Source organism: Venturia canescens, chromosome 1 (genome assembly GCF_019457755.1).
Source record: "Venturia canescens isolate UGA chromosome 1, ASM1945775v1, whole genome shotgun sequence".
NCBI classification, from domain to species: Eukaryota; Metazoa; Arthropoda; class Insecta; order Hymenoptera; family Ichneumonidae; genus Venturia; species Venturia canescens.
Window position 1 is genome coordinate 8,605,638 of NC_057421.1, and position 24,350 is coordinate 8,629,987.

At 38.2% G+C, this 24,350-nt stretch overlaps 2 protein-coding genes across 2 annotated transcripts; one reads left to right on the top strand and one right to left on the bottom strand.

Annotated features, from left to right (window-relative positions):
* Window positions 1-4: 4 nt before the first annotated feature.
* On the bottom strand, window positions 5-7,278 carry LOC122405633 (uncharacterized PE-PGRS family protein PE_PGRS54-like). Its single transcript, XM_043410567.1, has 7 exons — window positions 7,122-7,278; window positions 5,771-6,006; window positions 3,205-4,777; window positions 3,046-3,126; window positions 2,724-2,923; window positions 2,104-2,517; window positions 5-908 (listed from the first exon to the last, which is right to left on the bottom strand). Exons 1-7 carry the CDS (start codon window positions 7,142-7,144, stop codon window positions 709-711), a joined length of 2,727 nt encoding a protein of 908 aa, XP_043266502.1. The 5' UTR covers window positions 7,145-7,278; the 3' UTR covers window positions 5-708.
* A 384-nt stretch (window positions 7,279-7,662) lies between these two features.
* Src42A (Tyrosine-protein kinase Src42A) lies at window positions 7,663-23,546 on the top strand. Its single transcript, XM_043410553.1, has 6 exons — window positions 7,663-9,203; window positions 13,849-13,970; window positions 15,579-15,742; window positions 17,283-17,610; window positions 18,149-18,484; window positions 18,838-23,546. The coding sequence occupies exons 1-6, from the start codon at window positions 8,845-8,847 to the stop codon at window positions 19,044-19,046; spliced, it is 1,518 nt and encodes a 505-aa protein (XP_043266488.1). The 5' UTR covers window positions 7,663-8,844; the 3' UTR covers window positions 19,047-23,546.
* The last annotated feature ends 804 nt before the right edge of the window (window positions 23,547-24,350 follow it).

Here is a 24,350-nt window from a genome sequence, read left to right on the forward strand (position 1 = left end):
CTGATCATCAAATGAATATTTCACTTTTATTACACAAAGTAATCGACATCGAATAAGACGGAAAAAATACGGGAAAATTGTTCTTGTTGACTTCTCTAAAATTTTCTCAATACGTCAAATCGTTTAATAACTACAATTTTCCGATTCTTCGGAAACGAGAAAATTTCGGCGGATAATTCATTTTATTTGAAAATCTTGACGGTCGTTCACGATTATATAAGACAAGAAAAGAAGTTTGTTGTCGAAGATCTACAGTTAGTTTTCGAACACGTGGGAACCTACATGCAAACAATTTATGATACTGCTCTAACGGCATTGAGTTAAATAACTATTTGAAATCGAAGACGAGTTGTTAATGAATAATAATTATTTTTAAATCATGGTTCATTAGCCATTCTAATTTTCGCGTGTTCAATTGATTGCGGACTCATCATCCATCCTTGCACTATCGATAATGAAAATTTCAACTTCGTGAAACAGAATTCTTACAGAAAAACAATTGAGATGGTTCGTCGAAGACATCGTAATAGTTTTCTTAAAAAAAAAAATTGAAGACAAAGAATCGTCTCTAAATCTATCATGTTCGAATGATGTCAAAATATCGTGTTGTTTCTTCCTTAATTCTGAACGGAGGTGAATTTGGAGGAAACGTCTAAATGAATGCGATCATAAAAAGTTTCAGGGATTATTTTCTTCTTTTTTATCTCTTCATAAACGACCAATATACGGAAAAGCAGCGAATAAAGGCGAAGGTGCTGGTGCCGGTTGTGGGTCCCCGATGCTTTTCAATAAGTTTCCTTGTAAAAGACTATCGAGGGCCTTTTGAACTGTCGGATCGTTCAGCAGCGGCGATGGAGAAACTCCAGAAGCCGATGTAGTTGATGCTGCTGCGGTGTTTGTTGATGCTGCTAACAACATAATACCATTTTTCCATAAATGTTATCTCGCAATATCTTGGCAAACAACCGATAAACGGTGCGGTAAAAAAAATTGTAGAAATAATGAAACACGATCGATTTTTCGTTGGTTGCTTTAAAAAGAAAAGCTTCAAATTCTACTCCACACCAAGTCTTTGTGAAAATTGAATTATCATTGAAGATGACAATTAAAAATTGCTGTTCATAGAACTGTTTCAATACTTCGTTTGAAAGGTTTGGTTCGAGTGAATTTCAAAGCCAGCCTCCTTAAATAACCGTCAAAGAAAAAGTGTATAAAAATTTGTCTCCGTTACCTTTCTTATTATCTCTTTCTTATTATCTTACCAATTATTGAAGTACATTCTTCACTGTGGGCAATCGTTTTAAATTCGCGATCGAACGATACTCATAAAATGAAAGGAAAGTGAAGTCAGCCCGAAAGCTTCACTTCGAAAACAGGCTCATTAAACCTAAATTAGTATTTTTGGTTCGCAACTACAATTGGCTATCAACCAAAAGTCAGAAAGCCCATTACGGGGTGCTACATAAACCGCACGAATAGTCGATAGACGTGCAAAAAGTCTGGTGAAAAATAGCAAATTAAAAAAGATCAGCGACTCTTGAATTTCGATAAAAAGTCGCACGCTCTTGTTGCTATTAGTTTTTTCGCAGTGAAATTCCCAAAACGTGCAATAACATTGCAACGGGTATCACAAAAAGGCAAAAACGTAAGAGACAACGAGATGTAACGAAACGGTACGTTTTAAAATCTCGCTGCTGCTCGCAAATGGTAAGAAAATCGCGAATTCGATCAGGCGAGAATGTCAGCCTTCGGTGACGAGACGGGCGCGCGCGCGAGTGTGTTCGTTTGGAAAAAGCAGAATAAAATAAAAGACGAATAACACTTGCACAAGTAACAGAAAGAATTTAACGAAACAGGCTTTACAGAATGTAGAGCAAAATATGCTTTTGTTACAAACGTATTTACCGGAGCTTAAAAATAACACGCGTTCAGAAAATATTTCACTATTTATTGACGGTTTAGAGAAGACCGTTACATTAACGGGGGTTGAGCTAATAAAATCGGAGAAATATGATATTAAAAAAAACGTTCGATACTCTCGGTTATCGAAAGTGTGACTATTTTTGTTGAGTGTAAACGCCAAAAATTTATAATAATTTTTACCTATAGCCCAAGTGGAGGGTGGTACGGGGGCCGGTGCAGGAACCGGACTTGGAACTGGTGCGTTAGCGTTGGGTTTATTGCTGTTCAAAATATTAAGTATCCTCGACTGTAGTTCAGCTTGTTTCGGATCACTTATTCCGATTGTACTCCCCCCCGAAACATCCTTCGCATCTCCAAGCTCTATCTGAATCTGCTCTTCTCGTTTCATTTCCAAATACTTGATGATACGATCGTACTGCAATACCGTTAATTGGTGATTGTCCGCGAGCATGTTCAGCAACACTTGAATTGCATCGGGATGGCGCTCGTTTGAAAATGGTATATTCAGCGGTACCGAACGTCCACCATTTTTGTAATTGGAAAAATCGACATTCATCAACGATATCGCATCGTCCACAGGCATGTTTCGATGTTCTGAGAATAATTCAAATGAAGATTTTCAATTTTAGCATTATTTTTTGCCTCGATAGAGCAAAAAATTTAAATATATTTCACGTCCAGAGAAAAAAGAATAACTCAATGAAATATTTTCAACGTTTTTTCAATCCATGCTTTCACAGTATGACCAAAATATCGTCTCTTGAACGATCGAAGGCAAAACATGACAGAGAAAAACATACCTTGTGGTAGTCCGTGAAGAATGTTGAGAGTCAGGGAACGGTGTTCCATGTTTATCGGAGCAACCACGACGGCGTATAGACAACCACGACTCGCGATATTACCAAGTACGCGACTAAGTGGCACATCCTCGTTCGGGAACAGAAGGTCTACCGTTAAACCGATCTTTTTCAATCGCATTTCAATCATTTCGGCGTACTCGCTGTAAAATCAAAATGATTAAAAAATGTATAGAAAGTCATACCAGAGTATCAGGATGAGTTTTTTTTCGGGGTTTCGGAAAAAAAATGTTACCGAAAAAGGTTATACCCATAAACAACTCACGTGACTATTTTATTGACGACGATGATTTCGCAATCATTTTTATCAATAATTGGTGCTTGATTGTCTCCAGGATTGCTGGATCTATAATCAGTGACGAAGAATCGTTTATTAGAAATGATGCTTGCGATTAGTGGAAGGAAGAAAGTCGGTGAAGGTTACCCAAAGTTTTTGAAGTCGTCGAAACGACCACCATCGTTGTACGAGTCACGACCGAAGCTCCTGTCTCGTCCTTGACGGTCCCAATCCCGACCACCTTTGTCGTCTGTTCCACGCCCGCCCCGGGAAAGTGGACTACGATCTCGAAAACTATTGTTAGCACCTCCTTGGGAGTCGTTGTTCTTGTTTCTGTTTTTACCGCCTCTTCTACCACGAGATCGTCCGGTATTGCCGGGCTGGTTTTGATTTGGATTCTGATTGCTGGGCTGATTGTTGCGATTGGCTCCGGTACGATTTTGACTGTTTGGAGAGAACTGGTTTCTATTCTGGTTATTTGCCGGTCCGTTGTTGCCGCCACTTGCATTGCCACCGCTGGTGTTGGCGCCACCGCCAGTCCCACCACCACCACTAACAGATCCTCCTCCACTTCCGTTGCCACTGCCACCGCCGCCGCCTCCTCCGGAATTACTACTGAATGAATCATTTCCCCTGTTTTGGTTACCTCCAAGTTGATTGCCTCCTCGATTCTGGTTTCTATTGTTGAACTGATCATTGCCGCTGAATTTCGGGTTACTATCATTCTCAATTTCTTGTATATCGTCGTCAAAATTATCGTTATCTTCTTCACGGCTCGATGGACCACCGCCATGAGACTGATTTCCACCTTGGATGTTATCAGGATTAAACATCTGATTCGGTCCATCAAAGTTTTGATTACCACGGTCAAAGTTCTGATTTCCACCACCAAACGGACTATTTTGTGGTGCGAATTGGTTATTTCCAAACGGATTCATGTTGCCTTTGCCATGCATATCGCCCATTCCAGATCCACCACTCATTCCCATTCCTCCTCCCATCCCCGGTCCTCCTCCCATTCCTGGACCTCCACCCATTCCAGGTCCTCCTCCCATTCCTGGTCCTCCACCCATTCCAGGTCCTCCACCCATTCCAGGTCCTCCACCCATACCGGGTCCTCCACCCATACCGGGTCCTCCACCCATACCAGGTCCTCCACCCATACCGGGTCCTCCACCCATTCCGGGTCCTCCACCCATTCCGGGTCCTCCTCCCATTCCAGATCCTCCTCCCATTCCTGGTCCTCCTCCCATTCCAGGTCCTCCTCCCATTCCCGATCCACCTCCCATTCCAGGTCCTCCTCCCATTCCCGATCCACCTCCCATTCCAGGTCCTCCTCCCATTCCAGGTCCTCCACCCATTCCAGATCCTCCTCCCATTCCAGGTCCTCCTCCCATTCCAGGTCCTCCTCCCATTCCAGATCCTCCACCCATTCCAGATCCTCCTCCCATTCCAGGTCCTCCACCCATTCCGGGTCCTCCTCCCATTCCAGGTCCTCCTCCCATTCCAGGTCCTCCTCCCATTCCAGGTCCTCCTCCCATTCCGGGTCCTCCTCCCATTCCAGGGCCTCCACTCATTCCAAGTCTTCCTCCTATTCCGAATCCTCCGCCCATTGTGGAACCTCCTGGGCCGCTGCCTATTCCGGAACCTCCTGGTCCTCCTCTCATACCTTGCGATCCTTGCCCACCACTGAAACTTTCCTTCTTAGCTGGTCTCACATCTGTTGCAATTGTAAATATCATTTGTAATATTAGGATGAACTGATCGACACAAAAAAAAAGTATTTAACCAACTGAGTATTCGAAACCCAAGCGCAAAGAATCAACAGTGAATAAAATGTATGTGCTGCCACTTCAGACATACAATTACATTGTATCTGTTAGTATTGAGTGAACCATGCATAGAAAAATCATGTCCTAACTTCGAATATGTAAATATTCTCGTGAAAATTTTGAAAAATAGAACAACATCTCGAGATATTCAAAAATCAGTGCTTCCGTTTAAAAACTTGTCGATGGCAACTTAAAAAAACAAAATTGCAACGTTCCAATAGGGTCTAAAAAAGTACATGCATACATACAATGTAGTGTAGACAAGGTTTCTGGAGGAACGGAATGCGAACATCTGGCTGGTAGATTTGAAATGTGAAAGCCCAGTTTTTGTATTTTTTTCCAGAGCAATCAGTTGATTTGTATTTCTAGTAACTTCAAGAATTAAGACAATTGCAAATAGAAAAATTAACCCTTTCCGTTTTTTCTCCTTTCGAGAATGGATTTGGATTATAAGAATACTCATGTTCCAGAAAGAATTTTTAATCTCTCCCATCAAGGAAAATCCAATTAATAATCAATCCTCCAATATACACTCAAGCCCGAGTAGTGAAGGATGGTACACTATCAGGCTGCGGCAACAATCCAATATGATGTCAAGTAGAGATAAATTATAAGAAGCTGTGATACTGACTGAGTTGCGGAGCTTATGCTTTCCCGTCCACCATGATACGAGGTTTGTCATTGTGTTTCATTTTCACAATTCATTCATGCACAAGCTGACTAGATAAACGAAATCTAAGAGCATTTATTAGTAAACAGTGAGCTGTACCAAGCGTATAAGCATTTGGTGTGATTCCATAACGCATGCTCCTGCTGTATTAACTCCGTTGCACATTAATTTTACTCCCACATCCACAGGTTTCACAGGCAAACGTTCTTACCGATTCTTCTGCCCTTGAATACTGCACCATCCTCTTTTTGGATAGCATTTTTAGCTGATTCCTCGCTGTCAAATTGTACAAAACCAAAGCCACGATTTATGAGGGAACCCACAACTTTACCATACTTGGAGAAGTGTTCCTCCAACTCAGCCTTGGTTGTGTCTTCAGATTGCAGATGTCCGACAAACACTCTACTACTAGCCGTTGATGGGTCCTTCAAAAGTCTGGCTGTCATCCTGTGAAATTGAAAAAAAATTTACATTATTCAAAATCTTTTATAACATTCTCAATCAATAATTGTTTTGCAATGCTCGTGCATTTAGAGTATTTGAAAACAAAAGAATGGGTGCTTAATTAATACGTTCTCAAAGGAATGCTTGATTTCGATACTTTCCATTAAAAATAAGTGGTAGAAAAGTAGAATGAGTTTTCTAGTTATTTCAAAAATTTTTTATACAAAATTTTGTATGGATTCAATTCTATAATATTTTTTAGGTGGATCGTTTAATGTTTTGCTCCTGATATTAGCAAAATTGGCAATATGAAAATTCAAGATGCCTAATGTTTTTATATTGCCACAATCAAACTAAATTACAATTTTCTCATTAAGATATGGCAAAGCTTTGATATCATACAAAATATTCTGATAAATTCAGTCTCAATATGTTGTTGAGATATAAAACCTGATCAAAAAATAAAGAAGCCTAATGTGAAGTTTATCCAGATATTACAACGTTTCCGCAATGGTGACTTCTACCTTCTACTAGATTTGTGAAATTTTAAAACTGTACAGTAAATTCAAGTTATTTTCTTCATACTGGTACAGAAAGGTACATGGTAAAAGTTGACTAATGACAAATAATCGTTGTCCAATATTAAAAACAGTATTCATACATGTTTATGATATTTTTCGCAGACTAATCTTGATGAGCCAACTACCATAAATTATGTATTGATGTTTTTTGAATGGATAAAATGTTGTATGGGTGTGTTTGTAAATCAGATTTTCATTTTCAGTAATTCTGTGCATATGAAAATCAGTGGTTACAATGGTCAAAGCATCTAATGTTAGCATAGAAGATGGACAGTGATAGTCAATTCATAACAAATAAACTGTCAAATAAGAGTAACAAACAGAAGAGAATTTGAACGTACAATTGAAATTAAAATGAATTATCTTACTATTCGACGAAAACATACGAATAATGAATAGCAACGGATTGAACTCGAGTTATAAGCAAGCGTCTCGAGCAACAATTGAATAAGGTTGGAAAGTTCGACTTACCTGGCAAAGTATGTTTTCGATTGGAGTAAAAAAATGATGCTTTATAATAACATCTAATGTAAATACCGTTTTTCATATCCAGAATCCATCGAGTAAATTTATATTGGCCCAATATGTGTACGATGCTGGAGATAGTCACAGAATTAATACATCTTCAAACCCAATTGTTTGATCAGCATTTGTCTTGTTGCCGTCGTCGTCGATGAAATTGAATAATAGAGTTAGCTGCACCCCGGAATGTGCGACATTGAGATTTGTGACGTGCAAGAGAGGGTGCCACGTTATAATTCTGTATACTTGACAAAGACATTTGTATAGTTTGTTTTTTGATTTTTATCAGTTATCATTATTACCGTGAACAGAATTTCTTTAACGAAAAATTTGTCTTATAATTTGCATATCGCTTATTTCTCTAACTCTTTATTTTACCTTATGCCGTTTGGTTATCTGCGAGCATTGCGATTTACCAATATACGGAATTCGGTCGGTAAAATAATTTACTGTTGGTTTTGTAAACAACACTGTTGGGGTGAGCAATTGAAATAGTAGACGAAACTTTCTATATGGCTGGCTTCCTTTACTATCGAATATTCAGTGCTGAGGCGCTGGTCCCTCTGTCTTCATAAGTCTCCATACGTCGGAGAAAACGACATTGATGGACATCAAATATAGTGAAAGATTTTAAAAAAAGAACAATAAAATTATGGATTGACGGAAAGGATATGACGACCTGTTATTTTTGTGCAAATCGTCGACGCGTTGTATGCAAGGATCAGGAAAAAAAATTACATGTGTAGTGTAGTGTCGTTCGACGATTGACAGTTGGTGGCAAGTTGGGCGTGTTTTGTCTATCTCTCTCCGTCTCTTTCTCTTTCTCTCTCACCATCACTCTGGCTTTTGGCTCCTTTCGCCGATTTCGCCCATTCGATTCTGCGTGCCTGAGCTCCGCTGGACTTTTCTTTCTCTCACTCTCGCATACTTCGTGCCTTCCCCCGTGAAATCGCCCACAATATTCGGTTTTCGTGTACATTTAATTGTGTGGGGGTGTGTGTCTGTGTGTCGCGTATTTTGTACAACCAGCTTCTTCAATCGGTGAGATTTTTCAGTGCATTTTCTCCGCGTGTGTGTGTATTCATTCCTGGTCCAAGAGCTAAACGGGGAGACAGACAAGATTAAGGGGGGAAAAAAAAAACATAAGTTTCTATAACGTTAAGGGAAAATTGTAGGTAGAAGATTCTTTTTCTGTTGTTATTTGTGATGGTGCCAATAATGGACAGACGTCCTCGCGACGATTCTTCGAGATTACGCGTATCGTAAGGAAACGGATATACATCTCAGTAACAAAATAAGATAAAAAAAAAACAAGAAGAAAAGGATGCGTCGATACACGACAGGCGCCTTTGACGCCTTGCACTTGCTGATCTGAGTGACGAAGGAAGAATAAAACAATAAAAATAAGGAAAACAGACGGAGAAATCAAAACACTTGATGGACAAAGGGATTTTTCCTCCAAACCTGATCCTCTTCCTTTATTCCTCGTTTTATTAATGCAATTCTAGTTCATAATTCCGACAACTCTATTTATCCAGAACGTGGATTTTTCTACCATACCCAACGTGCTTGAAAAATATAAATCGCACAAAACGAAATATATCACAGAGAAATATCTATGAAAGAGATATTTAATTTGGGCGGAAACACGAGAGGATTTCCAAACGTCTATTCTGGACAACAATTAAACGGGACAACCGTATTCTAAGCGATAAAACGAGAAAAAAAGGAGATCAAAATGGGAAACTGTTTTAGCAGTCCGAGCGACATAGAAAAGGAGAAACCAGACAGGATAGGGAACCCTAGCATAGAAGCTGTTGCTTCTCAAGCTAGTCCAGTTCCAACTCCTCCGCCAGATCCTATAAGACCCATGCCCCAAATACCTGAAACTGAAGTTCCCACAGCTAAAATATTTGTAGCTCTTTACGACTACGATGCTCGCACCGACGAAGATCTCAGTTTTCGTAAGGGTGAACATCTGGAAATTCTCAACGATACTCAGGGCGATTGGTGGCTAGCGAGGAGCAAGAGAACTCGTCAAGAGGGCTACATTCCCAGTAATTATGTTGCCAAGCTGAAATCCATTGAAGCTGAACCGTAAGTCCTTAAAAAAACTTAAGGAATTATACATTTTGCAGTACATGGCTCACAAAAAAGAATTTGTAAATGCACCAAATGTGAACTGAAATTCTTGAATAAATTTTGAAAAAAGTCATTTGGAAATTGAAACTTTGCATTAGGCATGGAAAATGAAGTGAGGAAGTAGCAAGTTAAACTTGATTAGAAATGACTGAAGAAAAAAAAGCTCGAGGCTGAAATGAACACTAACTTCTTATCTAATATCCTAATACAAGATTTAATTTTCTTTAGATAATTTTTCTTACAAATTGTATCAATCAATTCAAAAAATTATTCTCAAGCATGAAATGCTGTAACGTTTTCTATTTCTTGACACAACTAAATATATAAATTTTCATAAATTTCTTTATCATTAACAATTCAACATATCTTAATGTGTGACAATAGAAAAACGGTATTTATTCAATCCATTCAATTTCCGTTGATAGATCTAATTGGAATATTAGATCCCCTGTCATTGCTTGATTTAAATTCGTGTCATGTACAAGCAGCAAAACTGTTACTCGGTTGCATATTCATGATGATGGCCACCTGGTTGGTGCGTGTCATTGCTTTATACACACCTAGCTTGGAAATAGCAGTAGCAAACCAAATATTTATGTTGTGCGATTCTGACTACCGAATGAGCTTACAATTTATACGAGCTGAAATAAAGAGTTAAAACTTCGATTATTAATTCCACTATCACACGCTCCTCAGACTAGGAAAATTCATAGCTTTTTTCTTTTCATTGAAAAGTAAGTTTTGTAAAAAAATCTCTACATTCCACATCGTCGTACACATTCTGACCCACAATCATCAACTGTCATTTTTGACAGTTTGAACATTCCAATGGAAAAAAAAGTACATAACTCATTGAGGATTGAAGAAAAAACATTTCATCTTTTCCAACTTCTTCTCGACTGTTATCTACATTTTTTTCAAAGTTCTGACACACTAATTTTTTCCCACTAATCGACCACATCCTGTTCACTCGATAAGCCAATATTTTTGACTTTATGTACGAAACACAATGATGTTCCCTTGCCTCTGAAATAATCGAACAATATTCCTTCGTCTGGTGTTATCTAATCTGCTGATAATGTGCCGATATTAATTTTTGCTCATATCAATGAGAAATACTTGATATTCAACGAGTAAAAATCGCTCACAACGAATGTTTCTTTCTATTGTGCATTATTTATCATCGTGTCATTGGAAGCAATTAGTTGTGATCTTAAATTCATAAACCTTAAACTTTCGAATTAGTTTCAGTCCAGAATTAATACTGTCAACTTATCAATCAACAACTCAAGAAGCGAAAGGATCAAATGAAGCGTCTCCCAATGTATCCAAAGTTAGAGAAAAATGATGACGCTGAAGTTTCCAACGTCGGAGTCCAACGAAATGATTTAAAAAAAACTCTCCAATTATTCCAGTAATTCTCCAATTTCGTTCCGAATTTGCAATTCGTAGTTTTTCAACCCACACCGATGCTTCGTGAAATAAAAAATTGGTGAATTACAGATATTAATTTCGTTTGTTTCGTTGTACTCGAACGTTGCAAGCTTCGATGTTGTGAAAAATTTATCAGTTCGAAAAATGGAACTCATGGAAGTGAATTGACAACGTGAACGTGGATTGACGAGATAAATATTTCTAGGACCAGTCGAGCTCCGGATTTATTTCCAATTACAGTAATTGATTCATGACCCAATTAGCAACCAGCTCAAGAATATTTCAAGTACATGATAAGTCTTCAGTCCCAAATTCGAAAATACTTCACTGAATTTTCATTGAATCCAACGAAAACCGTGATAGTTGTGATTTTGTGCAATATCTGCTCGAATTTTAAGAGCATTCATTGAACCCCATTTTCCTCGTTCTAAAACTGCATTTTCAATAATTCCTAGGAGATTGGACTTATAAAACTGGATAGTGGACGACCTTGAATCTCGCGAGGTGTAATATTGCGTACCTCTCTAAGAAAACCCACCGAACACTCGTAACTTTCTCTCAATTTGCATTGAATTATTATCCTCCTCGTCCAGTCGAACAAATACTGAACGAAGCATTGTACTTTTCCAAAAATAACATTCGAGTTGGATTCGTACCTTCGATAAGTCACCGTCGAATTTCTCGATGTGACATCCAAATTCGAGTTGTTATAAGGAATAAAATTTTCTTTTTCCCACATTGCAAAATTCTTATTAATAATTTCAGAGTTTTGTGCTTTAGAGTTTCCATCACAGAGGTCCATTGCATCAATTAAAAATCAATAAATTTTCACAGTTTTGACAATTCATTGAAAAAACAATGAATTGTTTTTTCCTGGCGTGAGGTTGGATTATACTGCTCGGGGTTGGTTACTCTGCTTCGGAATTTGAGCGACTGTACGTCACGAGAAATCTATACCGCTTGTCGAAAATGAATATCCGGTGTGGCTGCGTTCTCATATAATTTGCTATGTCGTAACGACACTCGAGGTATAATTATCGTGTAACGAGATTTTCTTTCGTCCTAGTCTCATTTAGCGAAGCATTGAGAAAAGATCTATTGCCAAGTATATTTTTCATCGAAGGTCATTGCATCATGGGAATAGTGCAGCGAGAATTTTTTCAAAGTCTCGAATGCAGAATCAGAAGAAAAATGAATCTCCGGATCCAACTCATCGGACATGTGGGAGGGGATTTTCATTGCATTCGACGAAAACGTTCACTCTAATTTTTGCTTCCTCAAACAACAACGTGGGGGTTTAGAAAGAAATCGATGGAAAATTATTTTTTCATAAAAACTTTGCAACGTTGGAGCCCAACGAAATGATCTAAAAAGCCTCCAATAATTCCAGTAATTCTCCAATTTTTTTCCACACCGAATTCGCAATTCGTAGTTTTTCAACTCTCACCAATGATTTCGTGAAATAAAAAATTGCTCAATCACGAATATTTTTTTCTCAATTTCCTCCAACGTTGCAAACTCCAACGTCGTTAAAAATAATGGAAGTAAAAAAACGACACATTCGCTGCAAGATGTCAAAGTGAGAGTTCGAGATCTTCGTTATTACTCGACTTCGGATATTGCGTTGGGCGAAAAATAAAATCCACAATGATATGTAGGGTAATACGAGGCAAAATGGGCTTTCCCGAAACTGAAATTTCATAAAATGCATAAAAATTTTTTTTCGGTTCCAAATAGTAAATTGTTGAATTCCACGGTGACATCCCCAAAAAATTCAAGTTTCAGAGCAAAATAGATCCCAAACTACTTTCTCACTATCTATTCGCTTTTTTGGCTTATTTTTAAAAACCACAATAGTAATCAAAGTACGAATAAGGAAAAAAGGTTTTTTATTCATTTTTTACAAAAATCGCACTCATAGCTCTCATCTTCGTCTTCAACACTTGTACGCAAGGTGTGTGCCCATTTTTTGCCTGTTACACGGTAAATCCAATCTTCAAAGGACAACGAATGTAACCCTTCGCAAAAAATGCAAGAAACGTCTTCAAAAGACGAGGACTTGGCTGTCTTGGTGAGCTTTTTTTTCTGTCTCCTAAACTGCTACATTTCGAAAAATGTCGATATTTCGATTTTTATGTCTCTTGGAGGCTGTGTCCGTTGTGCCCCGGAACATTTTTTTAAAGAAATTCCGGAAACTAGGGCCATGAATGAATGGTGGGACTCCGATATAGTGCTAATACGAAATATACCCCAGCACGATGGACCCAAAGTTGATTTTTTGCATTCCTCAAAATCATGACAGAAATGGGATAAAGATTTGGCTCATTTTTTTCATTTACATCCAAGGAATGGAGCCTGAGTGGTCCCATTTCTTTTCCCATACTACCGAGTTCACATTTTATTCGGGAACAGTCGCTTAGAACGGCTGTATTTCGAAAAATGTCGGTTTTTCGATTTTTATGCCTCTACGGGGCCGTGTCCGTTTTGCCCCGAATTGTTTTTTACGAAATTCGGGAAACAAGGACTGGGCATCAATTTTGGGACTAAAAAATAGTTGAAAGACAATATGCTCATCAATGAAACTCGCTTAAATCCTTGAGTGTCCATTTTGCCCCATATTACCCTACATTGGGACTAAACTTTCTATTCTCGAAGTGATTCTCAATAAAAATCCTATTTTCTTCATTCAGCATCATTCGGAAAGTAGCTGAAAGCTGCGAGTCTACAACCGTTGGTACACTGACCCGAATTTGTTGAATTGCAAATCGTTGAAAACTTGACGCGCTTGAACACTCGATCATTCGATCTGACAGCAAGCAATGGTATTAGAAAATAACAGGGTACTTTCGATGCAATCATTGAATTTGAAGCGTGGACTAAATGTAGGAATAAAATACGAGCATTATGCGATGATGATAAAAATACGAATGGCACGCTCCGAATGGCGTGTTCCACGAAGATGCATTTCTTCAAAAATGTTTCATTAGCACACTTTTCTCGATTCTATTTTCACTTAATTAATTATAACGTTGGCGCAACGCTCTGTGAACGATTAGCGGGCTTTCCCTGTGAAAGACTGCTACTCGCTGAGCTCCAACTCTCAATTTTCGCATTCCAACATTCTACGATTCTAAATAATAACATTTCTTTGTGTTTGTACTTGCAGATGGTACTTCAGGAAGATCAAGAGAATCGAGGCGGAGAAAAAGCTTCTACTTCCGGAGAACGATCACGGCGCCTTCTTGATTCGTGACTCGGAGAGTCGACACAACGATTATTCTCTTTCGGGTAATCTGCTCGGTCATTTCTTCGTCAGATTATTTACTGGGCCACCGTTCGTCAGTTTGAGTTCTTACTTCGTTGTGCACTCGCATTTGAAATTATTTTATGGACACACTTTCGACTGGGATGGAAAATCAACGGATTGATAACTCTAAATAAGTATTTAAAATTGGCGCGTCGTTTTCAAAATCAAAATCAGCCACGTAGCTACCGGAAGCATGCGGTTACGTGACGACGGGGCCCAGGACAAAATATCCGGCTCGAAATATCCTCGGAACGAAATATCCTGAGACAGAATATTCTCTACAATATGACGCTGAAGTTTGCAACGTTGGAGTCCAACGAAATGATGTAAAAAAAACTCTCCAATAATTCCAGTAATTCTTCAATTTCGTTCTCTGCCGAATTTGCAATTCACAGCAATTCAACCTACACCAATGCTTCGTGAAATAAAAAATTGGTCAATTATAAATGTTTTTTTCGTTCATTTCATTGGACTCCAACGTTGCAAACTTCAGCGTCGTTCTACAATTTTGTTCGTTTTTTTTTTGCTTTTATTTATGCCAGGCAGGCAAAACGCACGCACACGCGCGTCCAAAAAACCGAACAAAAATACAGACACATTCAAACATGGTTCCAACATTGTTTCGTTGATATGATAATAATGATTTTCTCGATTAATAGAAATGAAAGTATCCAAGACATTCAGTCTTACGGGTGTGGGATATTTTTAAATCGAGGATATTATGTCTTTGGGATATTTTAAACGAGGATATTTTGGCACGGGGTATTTCGTCTCAGGACCTTTTGATCGTACACCGAATCATGTCTAATAAATTTTTGGAAACAACAATTATCTATTGCTCGCAACGCACTGTCACATGCGACAAAGATGAGTATAATTCGAGGTAAATAAAGGCTCAGGGGTCGTAATGATTCGATATCATATGAATAAATGGTCTGAAGCAGGACAATGAATAATCAGATGGATCATAAAGAAATAATGACTGTGGAGGAGACTTATTTGATCGAAGTTATAATCACAGAATTTGTAGAAGCGATTTTTCAATAGAGTTATTATTTTGAAGTTATTTTGTACAAGCTATTCGGACGTTTGACAAAAATTAAAGTTTTTGCAATGTCGATGGTCCAGTAAATAATTTCGTACAATTTTCAATACGTTTAGCTTCGATGAGACGAAATTTCGTAAAATAGTTAAATTCGTTGAAACTGAATGGCATTTGAATTGGTACGGCTAGCCTCGATAAAAAAAGAATTTTTAAGTTTGCGTAAAACGAACTCGTTTTAAAAATCTTCTAAAATAATCCTTTTCCACAAATTCTCGTCGTTTCGAGTCTCTTGCTCTGAGAAAAACTCGGCGAAAATATTTGTCTTCCTTGAACCAATGAAACCATAAAAAAAGGTTGAATTTTAGCTACGACGAAACATCTTGAGCGATCCGATTTATTATTTTCCGACGTCATCACGTTGTCGTGTCTCTGGATTACTAAAATTCAGCAGTCATTCGAGTTAAGGAGGGATTACCGCGGCAGGCGTAATCAATGGAGCAAAGACGTGAGACAGCGTGTAACAAAAATGATGTTTTATTTCCAGTTCGTGACGGTGACACGGTGAAGCATTACCGCATCCGCCAATTGGACGAGGGTGGCTTTTTCATAGCGCGACGAACGACTTTCAGAAATCTTCAGGACCTCGTCGAGCACTACAGCAAAGAGGCCGATGGCTTGTGCGTCAATTTGTGCAAGCCTTGTGTCCAGGTAAACAGACAAATCATAGATTATTCGCTAAATTCGTACATAAATAACACACAAGAAAATGAGGCGAGGAGACGACTGGGAATGAAACCTCCAACGAATGTGAGAGTAAACAGATGCAAGGCGGCCTAAACGGAGTTTAGACAGAACCTGCTCTGCATGCGAGAAACACGTGTTTCCTTTTTTATATTTTTTTTAAATTTATTTTGTCCAATATTTGCTGTAGGAGCGTGCCCTGCTACGAGAATTTTCATCCTCTGCACGAAAATAAATCGCGAAAGCGCTGTCCAAACTCCGCCTAGACTCTGCTCGTAACATTAAAAGTAGAGATGAAACGTAAGAAAGTCAAAAAACAAGCAATTCAGAACGAAGGATACGAGCTTTTTTTCATAGTTTGATATAAAAATGAATTTTGCCATCTCTGATTAGACTGTGTTTGTTTCTCTGTTATTGCTTGCCCTACTTCCCGCTGGATTTTATTGGTAAATTTTATGTCCGAAATAATGGAATAATACGAATTTTTATTTGTTTCTGAAAACCCTTGATCCGTAAAAAAAACAATTTTCGTCTCCGTTCACACCCTATTTTCCACGTGTAAATGCACGTTCTCAATGCATGCACGCACGCAATTTCGCACGCATTTTCATACTTTCATGAATGATTTACTGTAAAAAACAAAACAAACAAATACAGCACAAACCGGTTGTATACGGGATAATGTTCCAGAGAAATTAGACGATCTTTTTACGATCTTCGAGAGTATTAGTTTTTAAGCTGTTCACACTACTGTCGAAAATCGTCGAATTTTATATAATAATCGACGATTAACGACGCGGTGCTCCACGGTGCTTCACACTGAAAATTTCATAAGATTTATACATACTGATAATAGCGGTGCTAAATGTCTCCCTCGATCTGGCAGATACGACTGGGAATATCACTCAACGTCTATTATTTTCACCGAAGTTACACTGCTGCGCAAAAGAAACAAAAATACTAAAACAGAGTACCTCCGTTTTAACTGTCCATACTAGATATATTTTCTGACGATTTTTCAATGGATCATTTGTGAAGAGCGCAATAAGACTGCAAAGTTACGAACGAGACTGAATTCGTACTCATATGCTGTGGAAAAAAGATGAAGATGAATTAATCGTGCGTTCATTCGTGTCTACTTTTCTGCTCAGGCCCCTTAAGGTCACTTTAACGAGAGACAGTAAAAGATGAATGTGGAAAATAAATATATGACGGTAAAAAATCGAGTGATTACATCCTTTTTCCTAAAAATGATGAAGCTTCTTTAGGCATAGTGACGTCACGCTGTTGCTGCTGCTGCTGCTGCATTCATCCCCCTTGCGATTGCCTCGTAACGAATCACCGACTCACAAAGAGACGCGGAGAAGGGCCTCGATTAAAAATATTTCCGGCACTCGTGCTGTCTCTCCTTTTCTGTCGAGAAACAAAGAAAACACGAGAGGAAATATGCTGGAGAATCCCTCGATGATTATGACTGATTTGGAAACGTGCACCATTCTGTTGACAGGTTGAGAAACCCGTTACCGAGGGGCTGAGCCATCGAACGCGGGATCAATGGGAAATCGACCGCTCTTCTCTCAAGTTTGTTCGAAAACTTGGGCAAGGACAATTCGGCGAGGTGTGGGAAGGCCTCTGGAACAACACGACACCCGTCGCCATTAAAACGCTCAAACCCGGCACCATGGATCCGAAAGACTTCCTCGCTGAAGCCCAGATCATGAAGAAACTTCGACACGGCAAACTCATACAGCTGTACGCGGTTTGCACGATGGAAGAACCGATTTACATTATTACGGAATTGATGAGGAATGGAAGTCTCCTCGAATTCCTTCAAGGTAAATAATTTCATTTGTTTAAAGCCTTTTTTATTTGTGGGAGTTGTAAAATTCGGAGCTTCTCTGGATGACGCGATTACTAGGCTTGTATCGGGCTGGAATCATAAAAATCTCGTAAAACTTTATCTTTTGATTAGAAAACGAAAATAACGACGTCGCTGTATAATTTCCCTTGGTTTTTTTTTTTTTATTACCAGGAATAAAACTCGTTGACATTTAAAACTGGGCACAATTTTTTGTTCAAATTCATTGTCTCCTGATTGCCCTTGTTGAGGAATTACAGCAATTAACTTCAGTTAGATTTTCATTCCAACCTGAAATTATTTTCATATTTCTTATATTATCGTTTTATTTTATTTCCATGTTTTTATAATTATCAGCATCGTTCTATGATCAATCAGTGAACGCAATGAATTATTGAGAATAAATAATGTTCAAGATCATCATGATATTGTGACGAAACTAAGTGTATTCATTTTAGATTAAAATTTGAATGTTTTAAATACCTTTTTTATAATATTGATGTTCATTATTGCAGGAAAGGGACGTGGATTGAAGCTCCAACAATTGATCGACATGTCAGCTCAAATAGCCGCGGGAATGGCTTATCTCGAGTCGCAGAATTACATACATCGAGATTTGGCAGCTCGTAATGTACTCGTGGCCGAGGGCAATGTCGTGAAAATCGCTGATTTTGGATTAGCGAGACTCATCAAGGAGGACGAGTACGAAGCACGAATAGGAGCCAGATTCCCTATTAAATGGACCGCACCTGAGGCTGCCAATTACAGTAAATTCAGTATTAAATCGGACGTATGGTCCTTCGGTATTTTACTAACGGAACTTGTCACCTATGGAAGAATACCTTATCCGGGTAAGAAAAAGTTTTGCTTTCATTCATATTATTACTAAAATAGAGCGGGAGTCACCTTCTCACGTAATGCAAGTGGATTTTTGTTCGGAAAAATGAAATCCCATTCGTCTCATATTCATAATTCTATGCCAATAAGCACACAACAAATATTCATAACTATTTTAAATATTTCTAAACTATTTTGTTTTAGAAATTAAATTACAACTATCGAGTAGTTGAAATTCACAACGAAATATTGAAATCTTGAAAAAAGTTGAAAGAAAGGTTTTTGGATGACTCCCGCTTAATCTCTGATTCAAACGATCGTGCTTCATTGCTGTTTTCCCTTTTCCCCCGCCCAATTAACCTGTCAGGTATGACGAACGCGGAAGTATTGCATCAAGTGGAGCACGGTTATCGAATGCCATGTCCACCGAGCTGTCCGACGGCATTGTACGAGATTATGCTGGAGTGTTGGAACAAGGATCCGATGAAGAGGCCGACGTTCGAGACGTTGCAGTGGAAATTGGAAGATTTCTTTACCATGGAGGGATCGGAATATAAAGAGGCATCGGCTTACTGAGTGTCGCCACGTTGATATTATCGCGGAGATCCGTTGCAATATTGAGGAACAACAAAACAGTGCACAATGGCCATGGCAACGTTGTGAATTTGGTCGATCGGAAAGGCGTGATCGGGGCACAAATTCTCAAAGCTTTTACACCCGCATTCTACTCCGTATCGAACGAAACGATACGGGACGATATTTTAAACGATTCTCGTCATTGGACGATGAAACTGGCTGACAGACTTGATAACACTTGTGTTCAAAAAACGAAGTATCGAAACCTCCCGAATATAGACCGTTATTGGAAATAAGGGAAATGAGGAAGAAAAAAATGGTGGTTAACTTCAGCCCGAGAAAATTCGTATTTTCTTGGCTGTTTTAACACTCAATGAGACAGCGATATTCGCCCATTCGAATGGATATAATGCATTATATATAAATATTATACACAAACGAAATTATACATAACGACGCGGTATAAATATTCACACGAATTGAATTACGGGGAGGCCAACTTCAAGAGTAGGTACGTAGCGATCTTTACCGAAAAAAATATACACGAATATACAAAGGTGGTCTTTAATTGGAATTCTCTCAAATTCGGATTTTCGTATTTCTCAGAACAATGCGAAATGCATTTAAAGAAAAGAGTCCTTAAGGGTTTTTCTCAATATCAAAACTCAGTCGTCGCTCGAAGGATCGATTTTTTCTCGTCTCAATAGCACGTGTTTTCGAAGTGTCTGCACTTTTTTCATTCTAAGAAGCGGCTCGCATGATCTCTAAAAAGATTTATATTCGTTATAAAAATTCATATTTCCTAATTCAATATACCGCGGATCTTTAACGAAGATGGAAGAACGCAGAAAAACGCTTCGAGGTCTCTTGCACCATCACATTTTATCCATACGTAATTGTGCTGCTGTTTTTCCTGAAATTAAACCACTACAAATGCACCGGAATATTTCGATCAGTTTTACAAACGAACCAATCCGAATTCACAATTTTACTATCCGTATGAAAAATTTTCTTGTAAAGTTCTTGTAAAAAGAAATCGAAAAAAGCGTACAAACACCCCAGAAGGTGTGTGACTTGAGTTGAAAAAACCACCCTTTTGGGCACAAGCATTGTCGAAACTGCAAAAGATCTTTTTTCATCGCAGACATTTTTTTTAATCTAACCCAACTTTTAAGGGGTCCACGAACCCGAATTTGAAAACATCCCAATGAAGAACCGCCCCGATGTATACCTATATATATATACATATTATATATATACACACACATAGATTATAGTATCGATTATTTTTCTAACGTCATCAGTATATCTTCTTGGTTCTTCGTTAACACATTCTGGCTGCCATACACATAGAGTATGTATAATGAGAAAGAGGGATAATATTTGCGAGTGCGTTTATCGCAATCTAATTGAGAAAGTTTTCCCATAGAATTGGCCATTACTCGTTCGATCTCGTGGGTCTCTCATAACGGAAAAAACAAAAGATCGATGATAACGAATGAGGTCTTATCGGTGTACCGTAATCGTTTCGCATGTATAGTCAACCGGTGTGTAGAATTTGTCAGAGGTTTGGATACTGTTAATGTCGGTGAAATGATGATTCACGAGAGACATAAGTTGCACAACGGATCCGTCCAAACTGATTAAGATGAGACGAGCACGATGACACGGTTAGAAAATACTCCGGACTCGATTTTACCGAAAAATCGTACGCGCTGATCGTTCGAGTATTTTCGCTTCGTTTTCGCTGGTATAGCGCGAATATCGTACGGTTTACGAACACAGATATTGTCAATTCCAAGTCGATGAAAATATTTATATTTATATATTAGGATGTGTCATTTCAAAGCAACCGCTTTTTTATTACAAGGTGCTCATCCTTAACATCCTCGATGAATGCATGAACGAATCCTCGTGGGAAGGAACCGGTGTCAAACTATTTCCGCAATTCCATGACCTAATGAAAAAGTTTTTTTATTCGATTAAGAATTAATGGGGAAAATCGAATGGAATCGATCAATTATTATTTTCAATATTTATAATGCGAATAAGTGGGCAAAGTTCAATTTTCCAGCCACGAGGATTTGAGAACGTTTGACAGCAGTCCAATCTTCCGAGAATTTGTTTACGTATCAATCGAGCACTGTTGACATCTCGAATTAAGGAATGTTGCACTGAATTTACACACCGTAATATATATACTGCATTAAATTGTCTTTCGAAGATCGACCGTTTTTGTACGACGCTTTGTCATTACACGTAATTAGTGCAGAAAGACGAAAGGAACGAAACAATAGAGAGCCAGAGATTATTTTAAAACATGTGAAAACGATATATGTGAATAAGCTTCTCGCCCAGCAATTTTGTACAATAAGCTTTTATCGAATTTCAAGCTTCGTCAATGTTTTCGTTCCCCTTCGAATGCTGCTTCATATATTTTTTCTCCCTCCCCTTTTTTTACGAGTTTTATTCATTTATATGTCTCTTAGAATAAATGCACCTGACGAGCCAACGTTTACTCGTGCTCGTGGTAAACAAATTTGCCTCGTTTTTATTTTGTTTTTTTTTTTTCGATTATATATACGAGGGATTATAACCTAGAAACGCGGCGGCAGCATCTCTGATATAAATAGCGAACGTATTCGGGGGAGATGGTATAGCCGAAATTGCGAAAATTCGTGACGAATAATGTTACTGGGTTGCATCGTGCTTCCTGGTGATATTAAAATTCTGCAAACATCCAGTACGTTAATTTGTCTTGGAAAAAAAATGCCCTTGATGGCCGAATCGAATAATTGCAATATTGTATAGGTTGTTCGAATGAAACAGTCGAACGACGTCACATCGAAAATATCGTTCGACATAAAAATGTGGAACATTTCACGTTGACGAATTTTCGAATTTAATGCAGTTCGTAACTTTCGATATGGCATGATATGACGCTCGACATGAACCCTCTCCAGTGTGTACGTTAGCGAATCGTGGGCAAATGACGAATTGTCACGGCGCTGAAGTTTGCAACGTTTGAGTCCAACGAGATGATCTAAAAAAAGCCTCCAATAATTCCAGTAATTCTTCAATTCTGTCGAATTTTCAATTCGTAGCTTTTCAACCTGCACCGATACTTCGTGAAATAAAAAATTGAATTACAAATGTTTTTTTCGTTCGTTTCGTTGGACTGAAACGGTGCAAACTTCAGAGTCGTAAATTTTCAACAACGAACCAACCTACCATACTTTTATCGTGTCTACGGAGCGGTTGTGAAAAATTGTAGAAACTTTATTCCCAAAAGAAACACTGTTGAATTGTCGTGAAATGTCCCATGTGTAATGCGTGAATGAATTTGTGGCTGCAATTTTATCGAGTTGCTCGTATAATTATCGAAGAAGGGAGGAAAAATTGCAAAAGTGTACAATAAAAGTAGTACTTGTGTATTTTCGAGCCCCCCGATGAGATAATTTCGTTTGTATTACTCGTTCGAGATATAAATACTGATAGTGATATTATAGTGCGCTGTTAGATGTTGGTAGGGAAAACGTAAAAGAATCGTGAACGCGAATTGACACAGATACATGCACGCAAACGGACACGAAACAAAAATTGCGATTGTATGTTTTTCTTTTCTTTTATTTTTTTTTATTATTCTTATTATGCAAACATATCGAAAAGTATTACGAAATGTGAGTGCGTTGTCGTTGCTATTACTATTATCCTTAAATCCTCTGTTCCATAGACATTACTATAATTACGCATTTTATTGCGAGACATCTTCCTGCCTGTCGTGAAGCAAATCCATTGTATAAAGGGTGTCCGAATATTCACGGCGGCTGAATCATCGCGGAAGATAATTTACGGAATTCCAAAATATAAAACCTCCTCCATTTATTTTTCTACGTTGCATTATTGCTTATTGAATATTGAACGATTGGCGAGGGTCAATCGAACGCGTTTTATTGGCCATCACTGAACGATACGAGTGTTAATTTTGAGGTTATAAATTCCAATGTTCGCTTATGAGACGACATTAAGACACCCTGCATACTCGACACGCTCACATTTACAATTTTATATATCACACACTACGGCGTGTGCGTATATGTAAAATTAATTCGAAATGATTACTAAAAGATACAAGGCGAAGAAGGGACAAAGAAGGAGCCGGGGCAAAGGAGCAGAGAGCAGGACGCGACGACACCTAGGACGAAACAGATGAGGCTCGCGAAACGACGAATCGTTCGCGACATCGACAATCTTTATATACACGTATATACATACGCATAGATATTATGGTTATTATAATTATCATTAATTTTCATGAAACATTAATTTTCTTCTTCTTTGATCCTTCCTTCCTTGTTCTTTTCGTCCTTTCGGCCTTCTGTACATCTGACGCTCCTTTTGGCTGCCTAAACTTGGCTATTGAATAAAAATACACGAAAATAACTATCATTATATTGTATTTATAATTGATAGTAATAAAAGAGAAACATGGAATGTGAATTTTGCAAATGAGGATTTTTTCCGTGATTCCTGAAAAAATTAACCAACGCTTAGAGCAATACTGAATTCTTCATTCAGGATTGCACTTTTAATAACAATACTCTAAAGAGAAGGGGGATGTTGGTACTCAATTTTTGAAAGGTAAGGAAATAATACAATCTATTTTAATGTATTATAAAATTTTTTCACAAGTAGCAACAATAAAATGCATTTTACTTGACGCACGACGCTCATTGTACATCATCATTTTAACTATACAATTTGACATTTGTAGACATCTTCTATAATATACCTGAAACGCGCTACAGCTTTACTTGCGTACACATCTACCAATGTATATGCACATAAAACCCGAGATTATCCGGAAGCTCCATTGCAGTATCATTAGCCTAAGCGGTTTAGCGTTAAAAAGAAAAAGTCATTTCCCGAGACAGCCGTCGATTACTCATTGCGCAGAATACACATGAATTAATTATTTTCAACCACATTAGCGAAATTTTTCAAACTTTCTGAAAATTTCAACCGATACCTGACCATAGAGAACTGCAGTTCGACGTTTCCAAAAAAACACGTCAACATTTCAAATCGGCGTTTGTTTGTCGATGATCTTTTTTCAAACGCTTTTATATATTCACTTCATAGAGTCTGATAAATTAGGAGAAATATGTAAAAAAGTTTGATTTTATAGAGATATTAAAAAACCTGTTTTATCCTTCCTGGTTGGTGTCAAATATCTTATTACCGGCAAGGGAATTTAACCCTCGGTAGGACAGCACACTGTTATTACCTGCGGGGCTCAATGGG